The sequence below is a fragment of the Erpetoichthys calabaricus genome, chromosome 3 (genome assembly GCF_900747795.2).
Source record: "Erpetoichthys calabaricus chromosome 3, fErpCal1.3, whole genome shotgun sequence".
In the NCBI taxonomy this organism is placed as follows: domain Eukaryota; kingdom Metazoa; phylum Chordata; class Cladistia; order Polypteriformes; family Polypteridae; genus Erpetoichthys; species Erpetoichthys calabaricus.
The window spans coordinates 160,596,243-160,619,836 of NC_041396.2; the positions used below are offsets into that span (position 1 = coordinate 160,596,243).

A 23,594-nucleotide genomic window follows, 5' to 3' on the forward strand; every position below is an offset into this window, starting at 1 on the left:
TTCATTTTAGCTGTATACTCTCTCAGAACACATTCAATTTAACGTTTTAATAACAAGTCTATACTTCGAGACGAAGTGCGCTTTGCAGCGTTTTCATACATTTAACTTTTATCAATTTACACTTCCATCTGCCCACTGTTCGCGTGCCTCTATTTTCAATTAGTCAAATTAGCCTGCGGCCGAATCCGAAATCAGAGCAATAGCGCGTTCAGGTGGACTCGATGACTCACAGCTGCGCGCGCCCGTCGCTAGGCTGCCTTGTGTGCCATTTAAGTTCGGGGGCAGCTACGGATGGGTATGTTCAGCGCAATTCTTCAGTTTTATATATAAATTTTTTTATTATTTAAAAAAAACGAAAAAAGTTTTTTTTTTTAGTCTGTAGCTGGCTTGTGCTTGTAATAGCAGTGCTCATCTCTGGTAGTAATGTGGCGTTTGCAGTATGGGTAAGTATGTTCAGTTTTGTCTAAGTTTTTGTTTGCGTTTTTGTTTGTGAGTTATTCGGTTCTGTTTTGTATGTAGGCTCATGCTGCTTTTGGCGGCATTGTCTGGAGTATGGACTCAGTCTTTGCCAGCTGGTAGGCCTTTTTAATGAACTTATTTTGTGTTTTTTATAACCCTTTAAAGCACTATTGGTTAACGTCTTATTTTGTTTGTGTAGGTATTTGGACAGGCTGCCAAGGTAGCCTTATGGTGCTGTCTATAAGCCAAACTTACCTTCAGGGCCAGTATTTTCAAATTAATCTTTTGAGTAAGTGTGTGGGATTCTGTTTTAAATAGATGCATTCTTGTGTTCTGTGCTAACTTGACTGATCTTGTCATAGATCAGAATGGTGTGCCTGTCCCAATGACTCTTTCTAAGGCCATGAGATGTGGATATAGTGAAACTATAGATGAATGGGGTAACGTTCTTGGCCTGGGCTCTCTTTTGGGCTGCTTTGCCACAAACATTGTAAGTGCTGTATTTCTAGTAAGGCTTAAAAGGAAAGGAAAATAGATGACATCTGTCCCTTTTATTCAGGACGATCGTACATTCTCGCAAGCTGTCCAGATTCTGCGTTCTCCAAATGCAAACATGTCTCCTGTAACCTCATTTCATACAAATTTGACCTGTACATACTCTTTCTCCGAAAGGGAGGTCATGTGTGAAGGAACCTACATGGAGGTAACCTCTGTTCCACTTATGAAGGCATGATCCTAATCTAAAGGGATTGAACTAAATCTCTTGCTTATAGGTCTCTGTAAGAACAGATGTTGCACCAATTGTTCAGAATCCAAACCAAGACTGGAGTGGTGTGAATCCCCAAGTAGGTTTCTGAACATGAGTAGTAATTTAGTATATTGTCCCAACTGTTAAATGCTGATTACTGTCTTTCCTCTAGGACTTTCCTTCTTCAGTCTCAATCTGGCAAGTGGTATTCAGTTATCCAACCAACAATGCCTTGACTGTGTCCGGAGTTAATGCACTTGGCTATGGAGTGGGCACCACCCCTTCAAGAATATGGTTGCGATCTCCTTATAACACCAGTCAGACTCAGATTCAAATGGTAGGCTCATTTATCGGCAGAACTTCTCTCTTCTGCCTAGGAGAGAATTTTAACCTTCTCTCATTGCAGGTTAACTCTTTGCCATTGTCTGTCCTGAATTCCATCACGTTCTACAAACAACGCTGGATGGTCCTCATGATTGATACATCTGTTGCCTGTCCTACAGGTTTGGGGGATGGTGGGGTTTATATTACAGAATTTATTGGTTGCTTGTAAGCTTTTAACTAATCTCCATCTCTTAAAGATGGAGTCTCATTTACTCAGGAGGACATTGTTTGGATAGTACCACGCTTTATGTCACCATTGGCTAATGCAACTGGGTATGCGGATATATCTATTCAAATGGGCATCAATGGATTACTCCTTGATTCTTCTACCCTGCAAGCACAAACCTATTCTTTAAATGTTAATCAGGACCTTATTACTATTACAATAGCAATTGGAGCTCCAGGTGGCTACTATAAGGTGTGTGTGGTGGGGTAGGGAGTAAATGGGGGCCACTTGCTGTAGTAATTAAAGTAAGCCTTCTCCCTGCAGAGCCATGCACCAGGGAATGTCTATGGTTTGACCTATTCAATTACACCTCTACTTGTTCATGTCTGGCAAGATGATATCTACGACCGCACTAAACAGACAATAAGACGTCCTATCACTACTCCATTTATGCCTAAACCACTTGATGTAGTGGACAGTAAGTGTGGTGGGGGGGGGGGAGGTAGTTTATCAAGCATTATAAACTCTTAATTTATTTTTTTTTTTTTGTCTCCCAACCCAGACACTATACCCACTTCTGGCTACTTTAATGTCTCCGTTGGTTCAGTGTTAAATCTTGATGTGCAGCTGATTGGTGTGTCAGTTGGTCCACTGGCAATGCCTATAACTGTAGCCAACAACAAAGGCTATAATGTTCAGGCACATGGATTGCCCACTGGGTTTTCAAACTTCAGTATTCAGGTTCCATTCAATGATCCAAATGTCATTCAGAAGGTAATGGTAGTCTATAATTTGGAGGACCCCCCCCGCTAAGACTACCAGGATGCTAGAGCTTGGGAAAAGATTTAATATTGCCTTATCTAACCACTTCAATTGCAGGTAATTGCCCCAGACACTAGAACCTACACCCTAAATGTGACTTTCTTTTTCAACATTATACCAGAAGATGCCACTTTCAGCAAGACTGCTATTGTGGAAATCACTCTGCATAACATTGGTAAGACACTTGGGTAGTGGTCTTGGCTAATGATAAAACTAACTGCTAAACTCTTGCTGTTGCTTCCTTTAGTGCCACCGACTATTGAAGGCTATTGCAGCAGTACAGACTTCTACTTAACTGTGTTTTATGGGTCCTTGGGTCAAAACTGGACTGTCTATATAGGTGGAACACCTGTTTCACAATTGCTATCCTATCCCCATGGATATGATGACCAGGCCTCTAGCTTCTGGATAATTATCCCATACAATACAGCTCTTGCAGCATATGAGGCAAGTTAAGGTCTGCTGTTGGCCAGGTGTGTAACTGTCCTACTTAATGAGGAATGTGTTTTGCAGGATATCCATTCATCTGAGGTCCGTAGGAGGCTGGATGTAATGCTAGTACACATACAGGGCATTGTCACCATGAATTTCTCATTGTCCTGCAGTTTCCCACTTGACCTAATTGGTAATTCCACTTATTTTATTAAGCAAAGACTTAAATATCCTGTTCTTGACAACTGTTTTTGGTTGTGACTTTAGGGTGTCTAGCCAATGGTACCATGACTGCTCTTGCCATAAAGATGGAAACGACACCTGGTATTCTCCCAAGTCAGTTAACACTGAGGGATCCAAACTGCAGACCTCAGATGGCTGATACTATGACGGCAGTATTTAGCTTTGATGTGAACACCTGTGGTACTACAAGACGGGTAAGCTGGTCTTGGCTTTATTGGTAAGCTTACAGTGCTTATAGTTTGGTTTTCTTTTTAGTTTGATGGCAATATAATGACCTATGAAAATGATGTGCTATTTCCTGCATCTGGGGCAATCTATTGGTAAGAATTTCTATTGTTAGTTGCCATTCATTTAACAGCACAATCATTAACTACCTCCTGTTCCTCCAGGCTGAGGATTGCTTGCCAATATATGATTGATGATACAGAATTGGTGGAGTTTGGTTTTCAGGATAATCCTGCCCCTGTTCTTAAACCAGGCTTGGGTCTCGTTGATGTAGTAATGAGATTGGCAATGGGTAGGATTACTAAGCCTCAGGTTAGGGTAGAGTATTTGGTCCGATTTACTTTTTACTAACTAGCATCTGATCCATTCCTTAGATGCCTCTTACATAAAATTCTATAATGCTGGGCAGTACCCAGTTGCACAATTTCTGAGAAGTCCATTGTATTTTGAAGTCCAACTTGTCAATACACAAGATCCTCAAGTAGAGTTATTTTTGGAAGAGTGCTGGGCAACCACAACTCCTGATCCAGCAGCTCTCCCCAAATGGGAGTTGATTGTAGACAGGTAAGTACTGTCAAATAGGAGCAGGTTATAAAGACTAAAGCAAAAATCTAAAATTTATTTTATCCTCAGCTGTGCCAATGCTGCAGACTCCTACAAAACTCTATTTGAGCCAGTTGTAACAAATGCAAGAGTGGTGTTTCCATCTCACTACAAGCGTTTTCAAGTGAAAATGTTCTCCTTTACACAAGCTGACATGGCTTTGGAGCAACTGGTAAAACTTCATAGTTCATATTTGTTAGCAATATTTGGTCATCTAGATAAACTTGCTTTTCTCCTGCAGATCTACTTTCATTGTGAAGTTGTTGTATGCACTTCTACTCCTCCTTATGACCAGAGGTGTAGTGGACAATGTATTCCTGGAGGGCAGAGATCTGGTAAGTGTCAAAAGCCAAGGTTGACTTGCATGGCTACAAGAAAGTACTTACTTTCTGCTTGCTTTGTAGCACGTAGTGTGGAGAAACCCAATGACTCGAAGAAACTTGTCTCCTCTGGTCCAATTGCTATGCAGACTCAAAAAAGTGAGTAACGAAGAGCTTATCTTGTTCAGTGCTTTAGTGTGATATGTAATTTTTTTTTTTTTTTTTTTTTTGTCTTAAAAGTCTGGACCCCCTTAGTTGCTGCTGTTGCATTCTGTTCTCTAGTTTTGCTTGTTGCTGGAATCTTCTGTTGGAAGGAAATACAAGCTGTACAAAGTAATAAATAAATAATAAAAAAAATTATACTGGAGTAAGTGTATTTATGGATGGTGTTTGAATTCAAACTTGTTTTCTTAAGGTGTTTGTTTGAGGGAGGTTTAAATGGCTTGAGTATAGGCACAGCTGTCATGGGGGGGGGTTATCCTTTCTAACATCTTTCCCCCCCCCCCCCCCAAAGGGGCTGTCTGCTCCAGAAAGAGTTGGTGTGAAGTTTGACTAAAGTGTTTAAGAAATTGGGCTAAATGCAGCTATAGAAAAGTTGGTGTTTAGCTAAACCTACACATTGGGAGCTGATGGTCCTCATTGATCACAATTGCCTCAAAGGTGGATAGTTGCTAATCCTAATTCATGGAATGGAGGCAGGATTTGCCGGATCATGAATTTGATTTTAAACTGCTTTTAATGGTGCCTCACCTGTGTAGAGTTTAATGGGTGAAGGTTGCAATGGAGTGCAACATCCAATCTCTAGAATCCCCCCCCCCCCCCCCCCCCCCATTTCCTTCACTGTTGGACAAGCCATACATTTGCTGATGTGTGGCAAAGTTTGAAGCAGCATCTTTAGAACATTATAAACATACTCAATTTGGCCCTGTAAAGCTTCAGTCCCATCTGTCTAGTTTAGAAGTTCTTCTGTCTACCACACTTTCCTCTCCCCTACCCCAAGGTCTGCCATCTGAGGAATCTTTGGGGTTTTTTTTTTTTTTTTTTTTTTTTAAAATCTTGGGGCATTCATACAAACTGTCAATACTTCAATCTACTAACCTCATGGGTTTGGCTGGGAGGCCAAAACTGCACACAGTACTTCAGGTGCAGCCTCACCAGTGCATTAAAGTACTGGTATCTCCTTGGACTTGTGCTATATAACTTGACATTCTGTTAATATTCCTAATACTTCCTGTCAAATTTTTTTTTTTTTTGTGTGGGACTGAAGTTTCAAAGACTGGTTGCAATTCATTTTTTCTAGAAATGAAGCACAAAGGAACAGTTGTTCAGAAGCTGAATGTTGCCCATCTTGTTCAAATGTGCCTTTTAATCCAAGGACCCACTTTCTCATAACCCCTCTAGAACATCGGAGCTGCTTAAACCACACCGGGAATGCTTTATAAACTACATGAAGCATTTATTTCCTTGCAAATTTTTGAAATGCAACTCAGTCCAGACAACCTGCTTGCATAGGTCAGTGTTTGTGGCTCTGCACCCATTGTAACCAGGTAGCTTTGTGAATACGTATTTCCCAACGACCTTTTCTGCAGTATTCTGTTCCTGGTTTCTATGGCCAATGTTTTATCCCTCTTTATTTATAAATGGCTTGTTTTGGTCCAGCATCCTCTCGGCAACTTCTTGCCTGGTAGTAAAACTCTATCATGGCACTTGCCAATGGTCCATATCCGTGAGCACCATGTTTCATCTGCAGTTCTGGTGACAAAGGTTGATTTGTGATGTCCACCACTGTTGGAAGAGTTGTTAGTACTCGGACACGCCTGCAATAGAGGTAGCTTCCTAGCCACTATGCTTTGCTTTTTTTTTTTTTTTAAATATACAGCCAAATGCAGAAACCCCTTTTTGCAAATCCTTTGTGTACATCATGCAGGGTTTTTTTTTTTTTTTTTTTTTTTTTGTTCCATGGAGGACCAAACATGTGGCACATTACTGCTCCTCCTCACTCTGATTTCCCCATGACACAAAGCATTTTTAGGATGGTTTTCATGCTGGGTGGTCTGTCAGATGTATGACCAGGTGATGACTAATTTTTGTCCCCAGAGTTTATCGTGTTAATTGTACCAGTTGGATGTATCCAACACATTAGAATATTCAAGTTGATCGCATATCTTGTGAAGGAGAGATGCTTATACAGAGAGGATCCAAGTAACCTGAAATTTCAGCTTGCTTTAGGTGCCTGCATGAAATATTGCATTTTTACTTATCAGCGGTGTATGAGGTTAAAACAGATTGCAGTAAAGGAGGCAGATTTTGTATGCATCTGTGTCATACCAAGTTTGCACAGCAAGCAAAAGGCATGCTAATAGTTGTGACTGGGTTGTCTATGGCAGATGCAAGTGCCTGAAAAAGCTGACCTAAATTACTCTGCAAAATAGTTTAATTCAAGAAGCCCTGAGTTCATCAGGAGCCTGAATCTGAAGTATCGGCCTTTATGATTAAAAACATTGTTTTTACTTATTTGTCCAAATTGTTCCTCCGTATAGTCAAAATGGGCAACTCCACAAAATAACAGCATGACCTAAAATGAATTGCATCACTGTCTGGATAGGCACAGGCTTTTTCAGTTATACTATACTCGAAAGCAAGTTCATGAAATTATTTACTTTAATCAGTTGTAAATCAATTTGTAAATGTATAGACTTTTACTTTTAATCACATTTATCCTATTATGTATTCTCACCCCACAACCTGAACAGACTGCTACCATGAGAGAATTCCGTGACTTTAAACAAAGTTGGTCACTTGTCAGTCCACTTCCAAGACACAACTGTGTGGCGCTTATTGAAAGCGTCACTGTTGGTCATCTAACTGGAAAAATGACAAGTTTAAATTACAGTGCCTCCTTTATAGTATTTGGGTAAAGCAGGGTGTTTTGTAGTCTTATTTTGTTATATATTTCATGTTGCTACACTCAGTTTTAACAATGTATGCTGTAAGTAGCCAGGAATAAAGCTATACAGCCTTAACATGTCATACACATTATCATTTGGATAAGTTAAATAATGTAAATGTATTCCTACTTAAAGAATGAATGCCTGATTTGTTATTGTGATCCCCAGCCCAGGTAAGATAAAGCAAACATACCCTAAGAGATTCCTTCAGTATTTTAGTAGTAAAAGAACAGTCAAGGAGGATGTGAAATGCATCAGAAATAGTAAAGGGGAATTAAAAGATACAATGAAATACCGGATGCCCTAAACTTACATTTTTCTGAGGTGTTTACAAGTGGCCAAGAGGTAAACGCGACTACTAAGGAGGTACTGAAGGATTTGGAAATTGTAGAGGGAGAAGTGCTGCTCAGATTAAATAAGATGAAATCAAACAAATCACCAGGACCAGATAATCGAGTTCTTAAGGAGGCTAGTGAGTACATATATAAACCCTTGACACATACAGTATTAGGAAGTCACTGCACACTGGAGAGATTCCAAAGGACTGGAAACTGGCAAATATCACCCCATTATATAAAAAGGGTCACAGGGCAGATCCAAGCACCTATAGGCTAGTAAGCCTAACATGCATCACAGGAAAATTAATGGAATTATTAAGGATAAGATTGAGTAACATCTGGCAAGGACAGGAGTTATTCTGAACAGTCAGCATGGGTTCAGAAGAGGGAGGTCGTGTTTTACTAAAATGCTGGAATTCTTTGAGGAGGCAACAAAAGGATACGATCAAAGTGGAGCATATATTATTTATCTAGACTTTCAGAAAGCATTTGATTAGGTGCCACATGAGAGGTTGGGCATTAAATTAAAAGGACAGTTTTAACTTTTTAAACATTTTTAATCCTCTTGAGGACTTTAGCTATATACTGTCTCATGTTAATAGCTTTCAGTCTGAACCTTACTCTATGCTCCTATTATTCCTTTATTTTGGCTCATTTGATCGGGGTTGATTTCATTCTTGATTAATATCTGTGATATTTATACAACGATCATAGTGTGTGTTTTTTTCCTCTTATTGCTGATGTAATGAAGACATACTGTACTTGTGATCAAACAAACAAAACAGATTGACAAGGACCTCCAGGTTACCTTCATTTGTTTTCAACAATTTTTACTATTACTGTATGGAAGAAAATGTGGGGGCAGCATGGTGGCACAGTGGGTAGCACTGCTGCCTCACAGTTGGGAGACCTGGGGGCGTGCAGTCAGCAAAGGGGCTCTCTTTTTCCAGTAGAGAGTCCCCAGCTGTGCCCAAGCCCCAGAGTAAGCAGGAGATCCCCAAAGTAAAACGTGGGTCTCTTGACAAGATGGAGAAACGGGCTGAGAGCAGCGAGGCGGCCGTAAAACCCCCCTTGGCGGAGGAAAGGACGGAGTTGACAGAATTCCCAAGATGTTTCCGGTCTCTGGGAGAGAGACAACCGGGGGGACGATGGTGGTGTTACAATTGTCATCAGCCGGGCCACGTTTGGCGAAGTTGTCCTCGGAGGACAGGGGAATGGAGGAACAGCCGCTACACTGTTACCCCTAGGTTCTCTGGGGGACCTAGACAACAAGGCCGAGGCCCGACTGACGCGTCATCTTGGAGGAGGACGTCCCTCGCAGGGCTGGACGCTCCACCCCAGTTGTCGTCGCTAAGGGGGGGGGGGAACTGTGATGGATGGCCGGCTTCCTATTCCGGCCCTCACCCCCAGGCCGCCAGGAGGAGCTCTCCTGACAGCATGGACGGGCCCCGAATTCCAGCAGGGCTTCATGGACTATGTAGTTTTTATGCACAGCCCTGCTGGATACCTTGGGGACCACTGGGAGTCGCTGTCGGGAGACCCGTGGTCTCATATATGCCCTATAACCCGGAAGTGCGTCATCATCCCAGGACAGGAAGAAACGACGTGCTTCCGGGGTGAAGATAAGGACTGTTTACCCTGACCCGGAAGGAATAAGGAATTGTGGACTGTTGGGCAGGAACACCTCCGGGTCAGGGTGCATAAAAGGACTCTGGGAAAGCCCAGACACTGAGCTGAGCTGGGAGGTAGGGTGGCTAAGTGTCTGGGAGCAGAGGATTTGTGATTATTGTAGTGATTGATAGTTATATGAGTAGTGTGGAGTGGAGGGTGCTTTGTGCACAGTATTATAACAAAATAAATAATTGTTATACTTTTACCTGGTGTTTGGAGTGGTACCTGAGGGTTCAAGAGGTGGACACACGCCTCTACTGCTATACTGCCTTGTGCCCTGTGTTGGCTGGGATTGGCTCCAGCAGACCCCCATGACCCTGTGTTCGGATTCAGCGGGTTGGATAATGGATGGATGAAGAAAATGTGGTAATGGAGGGAAAAATTTTGACAATACATCCTGGAAATTATTTGACAATTTCTATGGTTTACTTCCATTGTTATGAATGTGTAGCATGAATAAGTTGATCTTAATCAGATTATCTGCTCACAATTGCAAAATGCAAGAACGTCATAAGACCACAAGAAATTCCAGTTTACTGCACACAACTGCTGTGCCCTCATTAGTAGTGGCCCTGTAAATTCACACGATTTTAAATGAAAGTTATAGGGAATTAAAGACATACAAATTTTGTTCAAAGTATTTTCAATTTTTCTAATGTTTCCAGTCTATTGTCTTTAAACTTACCACAAAGGAACATTTAATCATTCATGCATTCCAGTTTAATTTTGCTTGAAAATACAGTATTTTAAATAAAAGTAGTTGTGAATAAAGACTTAAATATCTGTTTGAAATGTGCTTATGTTTTTTCTTTTAAATTGTCAGCCATGTTTTTATCAGTGGAAGAAATTAAATCACTAGCTGAAAGATTTACCAAATGTTTCTACTGTGATTATCTGTAGATGAACATCCATCCATTTTCTAAATCCACTTATCCAGAGCAGAGTCACATAGAAGCTGGACCCTGTCTATGCAAGGCAAGAACAATTCTTGGACAGGGTGCCAGCTTATCACAAGGTGAACACAAACATACACACCTACCTCTATCCGGCCAATGTAGCATCACCAATTCACCTAACCTGCATCCCTTTGGACTTTGGGAGGAAACCGGACCTCCTGATGGAAATCCATGTGGACACAAAGAGAACATGCAAACTCCATCCAGAAGGCACCTGGGACTCAAACTCTGGTCTCCATTTTGCAAGGTAGGTGTCCTACCACTGCCTCACAATGGCTAAGAGAACACTAAAGTGTACTGTATAGGTATAATATTAATATATGTGACATTTTTTCTCTCATATTACTCACATAATGAACACATATTTTGATCACTCCAGTTTAGTGTATTTCTTTGCTCTGTTCTTTGCTGCTTTCCCTTATCTATTTATAGTTTTCTCTAGAACTTTAACTTTTATTTGGATTCAGCTGTCTTTTTAAAAACCACTCCAGTAAATGTATGCCAAAGTTTGGCTTAACACCCAGCTGCTAGTTTTAGTGTGCTACTTTAATTGTCTTCATTGCTTGAGAAGGGCTCCTACATTTGTTGGCAGCATCCATTTGGGATAAACATCAAAACAGAATTTTTTCTCGTACCTTGATAACTGCATCTCTGCTGGGTACTTTAGTGATGGATAAATAGAGAGATAGATTGTTACATAGAAAGAACTTTATTTTGTCCCCAGGGGGAACTTTGGCTTTCATGGAATACATTCAACAAGGTGCTGAAAACAGTCCACAGGGATTTTGGTCCATATTGACATGATATCATTAAACAGTTGCAGTTGCAGATTTGTCAGCTGCACAACCATGATACAAATCTCCCATTCCACCACATCCCAAAGGAGCTCTATTGGATTAGGATCTGGTGACTGTGGAGGCCATTTGAGTACAGTGAACTAGTTGTCATGTTCAAGAAACCAGTTTGAAATGATCTGAACTTTGTGACATGGCGCATTATCCTGCTGGAAGTAGTCATCTGAAAATGGGTACACTGTGGTTATAAAGGGATGGACATGGTCAGTAATAATACTCAGGTAGGCTGTGAAATTTAAACAATGCTCAATTGGTACTAAGGGGCCTAAAGTTGATGGACAAACAGCAGCTCATTCTGGAAGCAGTTATCCTGTTTGTCCCAGAGGTGGTGAGCGAGAAACCTGGATAGATCTCTTTGGTTGTGAATGACATTGTGACTGATCCACGGAGCTTAATCCGCTCAAGTGTTTTTTTTGACTCCCAAGTGGGCGCCCAGGAGGTGGGTGTGCACTTGTTCACAAACCTGCTGCCGGAAGGTCTGCAGGACTAGTAACAGCGACCTCACCTCTCCCTCATGTACTGCTACTCAATAAAGAAGGTCATTATTAAGTACAAAGTCTGGCCCCTGTGGCATGGCATGGTGCGCAGATTGGCCATTAACCAGAACTGCTGCATTTTTAGCACACTTAAAGCAATCATCATTCCACTGTTCTCTTTTAAAAGAGGCCGGTGTTTGCCTAGATTAAAAATAAAGTGAAGAAAGAGAATCAGGACTGACCCCCAATGGGAGTGGCTTTCAACCCCAACAGCCCAGTTTCAGCCATTGGAGCATCATCTTGATGAGTCGGAGTGTTTACCACATCACACTGGGTGGCCACATGACTCTTGGTAGAGTCCAGTGGTGAACACGGCATGGAGAGAGCTTTGGGCAGAGTGTCTCCATCCATAACAAGGCCCAATGCATTTTCAGGAATGGGATGTGCTATGCCATTTTTACTGTCTCATCCTAGTATCACTGAATATGGTGGATTTCAGAAAACGGTGACTTGGATCGCCCCAATGGTTCTTCCATTATTAATGACACATGAGACCAACTTTTGCCATTGAGTTTCACCATGAATACCAGTGAGCCACTGTCATGGAAGCACAAAATAGTGAGCTACAATAGAAGTGTAATCAATTAATGATGTAACCTGATGCCCATTTATTAATACTTAGCAACTGCACAGTGCCTTCCTTATCTCAGCTGCAGTCCACCATCTCGTCAAAGTGAGGGCAGTTAAGGATGGTATGCGTGGCCTCCCCAGACTTGAAACAGTAGGGGCAGGACATGCGCTTCTCCTTTGGCTTCATCTCAGACTCTGTGGTGCATCGGAGGGGCACACGATGGGTGACACACCCGCACCTTCACTTTGCGTGACCGCCCTATGTCACTCGAGTGTGTCTAAAACCTCCATGTTTTTAAATTCTTGTCTGGGCAAGGAAGTCAGGGAAGACATTTACCAAGATGTCACCGGCGACTTGCTCCACGACTGTCTTCAAGTCTGGCCTCAATCATTTGCCCATTTTACTCCATATGTCGAAAGCTTGAGAGCATGATTGCCTCTCTGGGTCAGATATCCACTCTCTACAAAGCCTCACCTGCTGGTCTGGAGAGATGCCATACCATTTCAACACTTCGGCTCTTAGTGTGTCATAACTGGAGATGGTCTGCTGGTCAAGGTTGTAGTAAGTCCGCTGCACCTCCCCCTTCAAGAATGACGCCAGTATGTTGGCCCACTCCATTCACTCCCAGTGGTGTCAGGTGGTGGTACACTCAAATATAAGAAAATATGATTCAATATCATCATTATTTTGTAATGGTAATAATATCTGGGATGAAGCCCTTGATTGCTCCTGTCAGAGAGCAACACATGCTTGGTTATGCACCTCACTCTCAATGAGTTGTGTCCCCTGGTTACCAACTGGGACCCACAAGGACTGGATCTCCGCTGTCATCTTGATATAAAAGGCAGAAAGATCTTGCTGTTCAGTCATTTTTCCAGCAAAATCCTGATGACTATTCCACTCTAAAATAAACACAAAAAGCAGAGATAAAGGATTGTAGTAGCCACCCTGTATACTTGAAAAGCAAGTTGGAAAAAAAATGTTTTTCACAGCCTGAGTTCAAAACAGAACTGAATACAATAAACAAGATGGTGGCTATATGGTGAGTTGGCAAGAAGGGGAAGGTCCAGAGGCACAGGAACCAGAAGTGACATCAGCGGAACTGGAAGTGGCGTCAGAGGATTAGAGTTCAGTCTACTGGTCTTAAGAGGGAAAAAATTGAAAGTATTTGTGGACAGCACCAACCCCTGGTTCAGTGGGTAAGCACAATTAAATTGAGCCCATAAGCTATCTCCAATGCACATATGTGTAACAATATGTATATATAATACAGTGTGGTCTGGACACACACCAGAATGACTAAAAAGGAAGAAAAATTTTAAAAACAAAGAAAAGTAAACTTGGCTGTCACTGTCACAGTAAGGCACTATGCAGGTGCATTACTGTTGGTATATAGCAGGGGTTCTCAAGGTCGGTCCTGGGGGCCCACTGTGGCTTCAGGTTTTTGCTTCAACCAGATTCATAATTAGAGAAACTAATAACACTGATCTCAATTAATTAGCTGGTATTTTTTCTCTTATCTTATTCTACATTAAGAAAGCACAGCAGCATGATTTTTATATTTATAAGACATTTAGAAATATTTCTGCTTTTGCTATAAATTTAAATGCTTAATTTCCTTTTGCTGTTTTCATTATATTTTGCCCTTTCTCTGTGCAGTTTGCTCCCTTCATTGTATCTTGATAATGACAATTAAAAATGAGCAGAGCAGACACCCAGGCAAACAGCACTGAATCGTGAAAGGCTGCAACTACTTTAGCATTAGACCCACTAATTAGAAAACAATGGATTAATTAAACAATTCGAACACCCGGAAAAAAACAATGAACATCAAGATGAAAATATTGTTAAAAAAAAAAAAAATACATCATTCCCATATAACTGCTTAGTACATTTTAATTTTTTTTTCATTTTAGCAAACTTAGTTTTCTAATTTCTATATTTTTCCCAAAACACAGAATCTGGGAAATAACCATTCACTTAATTAGCCCAGGACTCCAATTAAAAACAGAAGCTGGTTGGAACAAAAGCCCACAGCCACAGTGGGCCCCCAGGATCGACCTTGAGAACCCCTGGTATAAAGGAACCCCAGTAGCATTTATTGACATACTTGTGCTGAATAATTAATTGGCTGAAAGTACTCAGTATTATTGTGTCAGAGAGAGGGTGTGCAGCATTGCTCATAATGGCTCTCAGTTTTGTTTTAATTCTCTCCTTTGTTACTATCCCCAGGTGCTCCAGAGTGTGTCCTATAGCTGAGCCTGCCCTTTTAATTAGCTTATTGATTCCGTGGGCCTCTTAAAATGATGTGATAAGCCTAGTACACCATGGCATTGAAAATTGCTTTGACCATCATAGATTTGTAGAAGATGTGAAGGATGTCACTACCCACAATAAAGGAACACTGTCTCTTAAGAAAAAAATAGCTTGTCCTGCCCTTTCTTGCTAAGGATAGAGAATTTATAGCTGAAGTTCCACTTGCCAATGCTTACGTTAACATTCTGATAAGTACTATAAGAAAAGAATGGTGGGAAAGTAGTGGTGGGTGTTAAACTGCATCTTTCCCTCAATGGAGCTAACACACCAATGGTGATTTTATTTTTATTGTCCTGTGCATGTAGATGAAAACACAACACTCTCTCTCCCCAAACAATATCAGTTTGTGTGGGAAATAGCGGGATAGTGTTGTTAATCCCCGTGACCCTGTAGTTAGGATACAGTATATCAGGTTGGATAATGGATGGGTGGATGTTCTTAATTTCAAAACATGCCAGTACTGAATTTTGGAAGAGCTACCCTGAGGGATAAGAAATTTATATGCCAGTTCAGAGTGATGACCTGAAAGCAGTCTTAAAACCAATGAGTGTGGCACCATTGGAAAGGACAGATGATTTACTCCTAAATTTCTGCTACACATAACGGTTGGCAGGTCTGAAAAATTAGTACTAATAAGCTGTGTAATTTTTGTAGTTAGGCTATTGAGTATTTTAATACAGATTGTTCAAAATGTAATATCAATATGTAACATACGGGTTATGAATTTATCTGATTATCTTGTTTGACAGGTTTGAGATTTAGAAGGCTATTGGTTATCAGGGTTGCCCTTGAGCTGCCACTTGCACAGTACTGATGCCCAAGTAGAACTCAGAGATTTTTACAGTAGGCCATAAAATTAGCATTTTTGTGCATTTTTACTAAACTACAGCTTAAGAGTATTGCTTTTAAAATATTGTTTAAAATGATAATTGTCTTCCTAATTTCATGTGCAGTAAAGTTTGTATTGTGAATGTGTAAATTGTGTTAAATCACTAATTGTGGTTTAACCCAATGCCAACCTGTATTTAATATGAAAAGTTTGCTTGTTCTCTTGAGGATCTTCTCTAATGTGGGATTTAGTGTAATCTTTTGAAATGAAACGCTAGTTTTTAATTATCAAACTGTAGACATGAACATATGAAATCTTGAGCAATGGCAGTTTCCCCTTGTAACACATTTTTAAAATCTTAATTTTAGTTTGATAGAAATGATTTATGAAAAATAGCTTCTGACATTTTATTCTTTTCTTCCCCATATATGACCAGTCTTACTATAATATGCTGTTAAGAAACAAATGCTACAGTTCCACTCTCTAGGTGCTCCATTACTTTTCTCTTCAAGCTTGATGTAACACCCTGCCTGAAGTAAATTAATTTCAATGGGGATGTAATGTTTGTAAATGAACATACAAGCTTACAAAAGACATTTTTCACTTGTGAATAAAGTAATGTGATTTAATTTAGAAATTGTCTAAAATTTGTGGTGTGCTTCAGTTCAGGACAGCTTCTGTAAGGATCAAAGATTTACTCTGAGTAGCACTTTAGGCAGATCCATGACCGTGTACGGACTTCAACAAAATGGGTGTCTAAATATTTGCATTTGAAGACAACTTATGCTGACCTTCAGTCAGACTTGTAATGTGTTCACTCTAAAGCATTGTCAGTAAATGTTTGAAACCTGGAAATGCCTAGAATAGTAAAGAGACAGAGAAGCCCTTTTGTGGTCAGTGCAAGGAGCACCAGAACGTTTAATCTTTCATCATTCATTCTAACATTTGCCTTATTCTGTTGTGCACTGTTGATATCTAATGCTTTTGTAATTGAAATAGTTAAGGGGAAAAGCAGTTTCCAGGAGCATCATGCAATTCTAAATAATGGTAAAATGTACAATATGTTCATCAGGTCAGGCTAGGGAGCATGCACTGGTATAGCTTGTTGCCACACCCACCGCACAACAAAACAGCTAGAGATGATAATTGGTAACCCCCCAAAGCAGACATGAAGTCCAGCCCCACCCCCCAGGATATGACCATCTATAGTGCCGCAGGCAGGTGTTACGTGGGCATCCCCTTGGCTTGGTCCAGACGCTTGGGTTCTCAACAATGAGGATCCTGTAAGCTAGATCACCCCCTGGGAATCGCACCAAATGGTCATAGTGCTGTAACTGATGCTCCCTCACAATGCAGGTAATGTGCCTCATCTGGGACTCGTTTGACACAAAGTCAAACCAGTAGTACCCACAAATTCTCCAAAGAGACACAGTACTGAAGGAGTCCAGTCTTCGTCTCAGGTCACTGGATATGTCTCGCAACCATAAATGAATAAACAAGGAGCACCAGGACTCTAAAGACTTGGACCTTCATCCTTTTGCAAAGATATCAGGAGCGCTCCTTTCCAGCGACCTCATGACCCCCCATGCTCTCCCAATCCATCTACGTACTTCATAGGAAGAGTCACCAGAGACATGAATGTCGCTGCTGAGGTAAGTATGCCTCTCAACAAGGTCGACACTCTCACCGTAGACAGACACACTGCTGATGGCTGTGCCTAAGAGGTCATTAAAGGCCTGGATCTTGGTTTTTATCTAGGACACTCACAAGCCCAGACACTCAGACTCCTCGCTAAGTCTCTTGAGAACCCCGATTAGAACCTCCATTGACTCCGCAAAGATCTCAGCATTGTTGGCAATGTCAAGATCAGTGAATCTCTCTTCACCAACAGATGTTCCACAGCTGCTGGACTCCACGACACTGTCCAACACCCAGTCCATGCCAGCATTTTTTAATTTCTGAGTGTAAAATGATATGAAAGGCATTGGAGTCTTTATCTTGTTTATGCCTGTAGTATTAGAGTGTGGGTTTATTGAGTTCAAATTGAAATTCTTATGCATGTACAGTATGCAGCATTTCCATTGATTACAAGCAACATTCCTGATCCAATGTTTATGCTCACCATAATATAGATATTTGGAGATAACTTGGCACCAACACTTTGTGTAAGATACTACTGTGCTTGTTGTAAACTTATTTCTACATTGTGCAAGTCAAGGGTTTTATTTTTTAAATTGTATGCTATAGGAATTGGTTCCCTCCATAATTTTCAATGTGCCATTGAGGATACATACGTTTCTGCAATGTTTATCTGAGATTTGCATTCCTTGCTATTTTTTAATCAGTGTGGGTGGGGAATAAAGGTTGACAACACTAACAAATGTTCCCACAAGTATCTGGATAATTCTAAACTTAATCACTTCTAGAATGATTGTTCTTTGTCTCTATCCATTTGGAACAATAACGTAGGTTGAAGAGCATCTGGTGTAAGATTTTGCCAAATCAATATGCGGACAATAATGCAAATTTCCAAACTGGATCAGTCAAGCTCCGGGTTAACAACAACCACCACCAGTACTGTTAGCCAACAGGGTGCTGGCGGAAATTGGGCTACTGTTGGCCAAAGAAGGAGAAGAAGAGAGGGGAGACACGTCTGGAGGCAGGAGGAGAGGAGGAATGTAAAGAGAGTGGAACTGAGGGTAGGAACTTTGAACGTTGGCAGTATGACTGGTAACAGAAGAGAGTTAGCCAATATGATGGAGAGAAGGAAGGCTGATATATTGTGCATGCAAGAGACTAAATGGAAGGGGACTAAGGCCAGGTGGATTGGAGGTGGATTCAAATAGTTCTTTCATGGTGTAGATGGGAGGAGAAATGGGGTAGGGGTTATTCTGAAGGAATAACCTGTGTGCACCTCCAAAGTGTTTTGGAGGTGAAAAGAGTGTCAAACAGAGTAATTATTATGAAGCTGGAAATTGGAGGTGTGATGATGAATGTTGTTAGTGCATATGCCCCACAAGTTGGGTGTGCGATGGATGAGAAAGATGATTTCTGGAGTGAGTTGGATGAGGTGATGAACAGTGTACCCAAGGGACAGAAAGTGGTGATTGGAGCGGATTTCAATAGACATGTTGGTGAAGGGAACAGAGGAGATGAGGAGGTGATGGGTAGGTATGGTGTGAAAGAGAGGAATGAAGAAGGTCAGATGATAGTGGATTTTGCCAAAAGGATGGACATGGCTGTGGTGAATACGTATTATGAACATAGGTTGACGTACAAGAGTGGAGGAAGATGCACACAGGTCGATTACATCCTATGCAGAAGAGTCAATCTGAAGGAGATTGAAGACTGCAAAGTGGTGGCAGGGGAAAGTGTAGTTAAGCATAATAGGTTGGTGGTCTGTAGGATGACATGGGAGATCAAGAAGAGGAAGAGAGTGAGGGTAGAACCAAGGATCAAATGGTGGAAGTTGAGAAAGGAAGACTGCAAAGTTGAATTTAGGGAGGAGGTGAGACAGGCACTGGGTGGCAATGAACAGTTACCAGACAGTTGGGCAACTACAGCAGATGTAGTAAGAGTGACAGCAAGAAGGGTGCTTGGCGTGACATCTGGACAGAGGAAGGAGAAAAAGGAAACCTGGTGGTGGAATGGGGAAATACATTAGAGTATACAGAGAAAGAGGATGGTGAACAAGAAGTGGGCTAGTGAGAGAGAGATGTAGAAAGTAGACAAGAGTACAAGGAAATAAGGTGTAAGATGAAGAGAGACACCTGTGTGTATTCATCGTGCACTATTTTGTCTATTAAAATACTTAGAAGGTAACTGAAGAGAGTAAAGTCTCTCTCTTCTTTCTGCCTTTGCCTCCCCTCCTGCAGCAGGTGTTGTCTTCTCCCTCCCGACTCTGGTTCCTAGAATGAAGGCAGCAGGCTTCTTTTATACTGCACCCTGGAGTACTTCCAGTAGCCCATTAGCCTAAATTGGGCTTGCCAATCCCTGCAGCACCCCCTGGTGGCACCCAGGGAACCCAACAGGGCTATGCCAAACTCCAACTCCCATGAATCCCTGTTGAAACCCGCAGTGCTGTGGCAATCCAGGGGGAGGTAACACCCTGTGCATGTTCTCTCCATTAAGGAGGCATCACAGACGGGTAAGGGCCCTGGCTGTCTGCCACACAAGCCATAAAATTAATTAAAAAATGTTATCGGCAAGAATTGTTTTCAAATTAAGAAACTGGGGTGGAGTAAAAACCTGCAACCAAAGCAGCCGTCCAGGACTGATGTTGATTGCTCCTCCAATGGAATAAGCTCATTTTGCTTTTTTATACCTTCTTTGGTTTATGACCAAGCTGGCTTAGCAAAGGCTGTAATATGAGGTTTTAGGATGATTTGGGTTTAGGTTTTACACTGTGGAAGAAATTAAACTGGAAATATATTAAAGACAAAAAATCTGTTCTCACTAGAACCTCTTTGAGTCAGGAACCAGGCAAGAGGAAACTTGTTCATTGTGTCTTTTATTTCTCTTCAGCAAATACTGAAGAGGGAGCATCCTGTTACAACTATCTACTAAGGTACTGTGCCTTGGGCAGAGGCTGTCAGCAAAAGGTCAAAGAATAAGAACAGAGGTCTATTTCTGTAATCAACTGAACTTATATAACATGTATCACAGAGGCGGCCTTAAAGGTGTGTGGGGCCTAGGGCTGACCAGCCCCACAGGGGGCTGGTTACGTCAAACACTGTTACCAGTATGTGTGACTATATAAACTTCCATCCATCCTTTATCCAACCTGCTATATCCTAACTACAGAGTCTGCTGGAGCCAATCCCAGCCAACACAGGGCGCAAGGCAGGAAACAAACCCCGGGCAGGGCGCCAGCCCACTGCAGGGCACACACACACACGCACACACACACACCAAGCACACACTAGGGACAATTTAGGATCACCAATGCACCTAACCTGCATGTCTTTGGACTGTTGGAGGTAACCGGAGTACCCGGACGAAACCCACGCAGACACGGGTCAGAACATGCAAACTCCACGCAGGGAGGACCCGGGAAGCGAAACCAGGTCTCCTAATTGCGAGGTAGCAGCGCTACCCACTGCGCCACCGTGCCGCCCGACTATTTAAACTTGTGTGTGAATTTAATAAAAATAATGTTAACATTCACCGGATTTTCTCATTATGGTATTCAGCTAAATTTTTGCAAGATAACACATGGACTTTATCAAAATATAACTGGAGAATATACTGTAACTTGACAAATTCGCTCGAATGAGACACGCAGACCTCAAAAGTGGATCCCCCTTAGGCGTGGGGCCTGGGGTGGTCGCCCCACTTTCCACCCCCAAATGCTGCTCTTGATATAGCATACAGTCATATGAAAAAGTTTGGGAACCCCTCTTAATTCTTTAGATTTTTGTTTATTGTTGGCTGAGCTTTCAAAGTAGCAACTTCCTTTTAATATATGACATGTCTTATGGAAACAGTAGTATTTCAGCTGTGACATTAGGTTTATTGGATTAACAGAAAATATGCAATATGCATCATAACAAAATTAGACAGGCGCATAAATTTGGGCACCCAACAGAGATATTACATCAATACTTAGTTAAGCCTCCTTTTGCAAATATAACAGCCTCTAGACGCCTCCTTTAGCCTTTGATGAGTGTCTGGATTCTGGATGGAGGTATTTTTGACCATTCTTCCATACAAAATCTCTCCAGTTCAGTTAAATTGCCTTTGTAGATTTCGAACTGTATTTTGGGTCATTGTCTTGTTGGAAAATCCAACCCCTGCGTAACTTCAACTTTGTGACTGATGCTTGAACATTATCCTGAAGAATTTGTTGATGTTGGATTGAATTCATCCGACCCTCGACTTTAACAAAAGCCCCAGTCCCTGAACTAGCCACACAGCCCCACAGCTTGATGGAACCTCCACCAAATTTGACAGTAAGTAGCAGGTGTTTTTCTTGGAATACGGTGTTCTTCTTCCTCCATGCGAAGCACTTTTTGTTATGACCAGATAACTCAGTTTTTGTCTCATCAGTTCAAAGCACCAAAATGAATCTGGCTTGTCTAAATGAGCATTTGCATACAACAAGGAACTCTGTTTGTGGCGTGAGTGCAGAAAGGGCTTCTTTCTCATCACCCTGCCATACAGATGTTCTTTGTGCAAATTGTGCTGAATTGTAGAACGATGTACAGATACACCATCTGCAGCAAGATGTTCTTGCAGATCTTTGGAGGTGATCTATGGGTTGTCTGTAACCATTCTCGCAATCTTGCGCATATGCAGCTCCTGTATTTTTCTTGGCATGCCAGACCTGGGTTTAACAGCAACTGTGCCTGTGGCCTTCCATTTCCTGATTCCATTCCTTACAGTTGAAACTGACAGTTTAAACCTCTGAGATAGCTTTTTGTAGCCTTCCCCTAAACCATGATACTGAACAATCTTTGTTTTCATATCTTTTGAGAGTTGCTTTGAGGATTCCATGCTGTCACTCTTCAGAGGAGAGTCAAAGGGAAGCACAGCTTGCAACTGACCACCTTAAATACCTTTTCTCATGATTGGACACACCTGTCTATGAAGTTCAAGGCTTAACGAGCTAATCCAACCAATTTGATGTAGCAAGTAATTAGTATTGAGCAGTTACATGTATTCAAATCAGCAAAATTACAAGGGGACTCAAATTTTTGCATAGCCAGTTTTTCACATTTGATTTAATTTCATACAACTAAGTACTGCTTCACTAAAAATCTTTGTTCAGAAAACAACCCAGTACAGTACTCAGATGTTCCTAAGAAATGAAAGACATACCACTGTTATCTTTTTTATTGAAAGCAGAATAAATTATTATGCAGGCTGAGAGGGGTTCAGGGGTTCAAAGTTTTTCATATGACTTTACATATCACTTGACATTTTACTCTGATTGGTTTGTTGATTTATGCACCCATCATCTGATTGCTTCATTAGCTTATATACCCAATAACATATCTAAATAAAATGATCATTTCTACAGTATTCTTGGTCCTTAACATACTTTCCAATACTTCTTGAGTTCCTGTGTGCATGACATCTGTCAAGTCTTGCTTGGGTACATGATAGTCAGCCAACTTCTTAAACCATCACCCAGGACCTTCTTGTTCTTTGTTGTTCACTTGATCTTTATCTGGTTTCCTGATATACTTGGACTATACGTATTAACTTTTTATACTACTTGTAAGGTTAGATGGGTGGAGTGGTGGCTCTAAGATTTGCGCTGGTAATCAGAAGGTTGCCTGTTTGAATCCCGTAAATGGGATGGTGACTCTATTCCATTGGGTCCGTGAGCAATGCCCTTAACCTACAATTGCTCCGTCCTGGGCATGACATTAATCTGCATCCAGCCCTGCATGTAGGTCCTCCAACCTGCAGGGAAAAACCTGGGGGTTGGTGGCATGATTAGCACTCCAGCCATCAAAAAAAACCTCACACTGGTTCCATTCCATCTGATCTAGTGTAGTGCTGAGGTGTTACCTGTTGCATGGCTGCACTCAGGTCACCTAATCTGGGATCCTGAGTATATATACACAGTATATATATATATACATACAGTATATATAGTCTCATATGACTGTCACCCTTGGCTGGCCTGGACGCCTCCACATTAGAATGACCAGGGGAGCCAACCTATCCAGAGTGTTACCTCCCCCGGAGCGTTAGATGGCAGCCCCCCTGGGTTGCAGTGGTGCCTTTGACTCCGGCAGGGTTTCATGGGAGTTGGAGTTAGTTAAAGCCCTGTTGGGATCCAGCGGTGCCGCCAGGGGGTGCTGCAATGGCTGCTGAGCCCTGGAGAACAGTTCTTTCCCCACACCCGGAAGTTCTGCCAGAGGTAAGGTAACAAGCACAGCAGACACCACTCCGGGAGCCAAAGTCTGAAGGAGGGAGACAAAGCTTGCTAGGAGGAGTGGAGTAGAAAAGGAAAAGAAGGAAAGAATAGTGTGTTGTGCTTGGAACTATGTTGAGCTTGTGGGAATAGGGAAGGCATTGCCCACAAGGTAAAAATGAAAATAAAAGCTCACGCATGCTTGAACTTGTGTCCTATGCCTGTTTGTGTTAGGGTTGGTCTGTACATCTAGCGTGGCTGGCAGGATTCCTGGCCATACTGTAAGGGCAGGGACCTGCATTAATT

At 41.6% G+C, this 23,594-nt stretch overlaps 1 protein-coding gene across 1 annotated transcript; it reads left to right on the top strand.

The window, feature by feature from the left end:
- The first annotated feature begins 286 nt into the window (after positions 1–286).
- LOC114648427 (uncharacterized) lies at positions 287–4,762 on the top strand. The gene is made up of 22 exons (XM_028797456.2): positions 287–443; positions 520–575; positions 659–748; positions 822–949; positions 1,019–1,162; positions 1,233–1,304; positions 1,380–1,544; positions 1,614–1,710; positions 1,789–2,009; positions 2,082–2,235; positions 2,320–2,531; positions 2,637–2,754; positions 2,827–3,026; positions 3,093–3,204; positions 3,279–3,448; positions 3,510–3,574; positions 3,644–3,771; positions 3,854–4,043; positions 4,113–4,254; positions 4,324–4,417; positions 4,487–4,561; positions 4,643–4,762. Exons 1-22 carry the CDS (start codon positions 424–426, stop codon positions 4,744–4,746), a joined length of 2,757 nt encoding a protein of 918 aa, XP_028653289.1. The 5' UTR covers positions 287–423; the 3' UTR covers positions 4,747–4,762.
- The last annotated feature ends 18,832 nt before the right edge of the window (positions 4,763–23,594 follow it).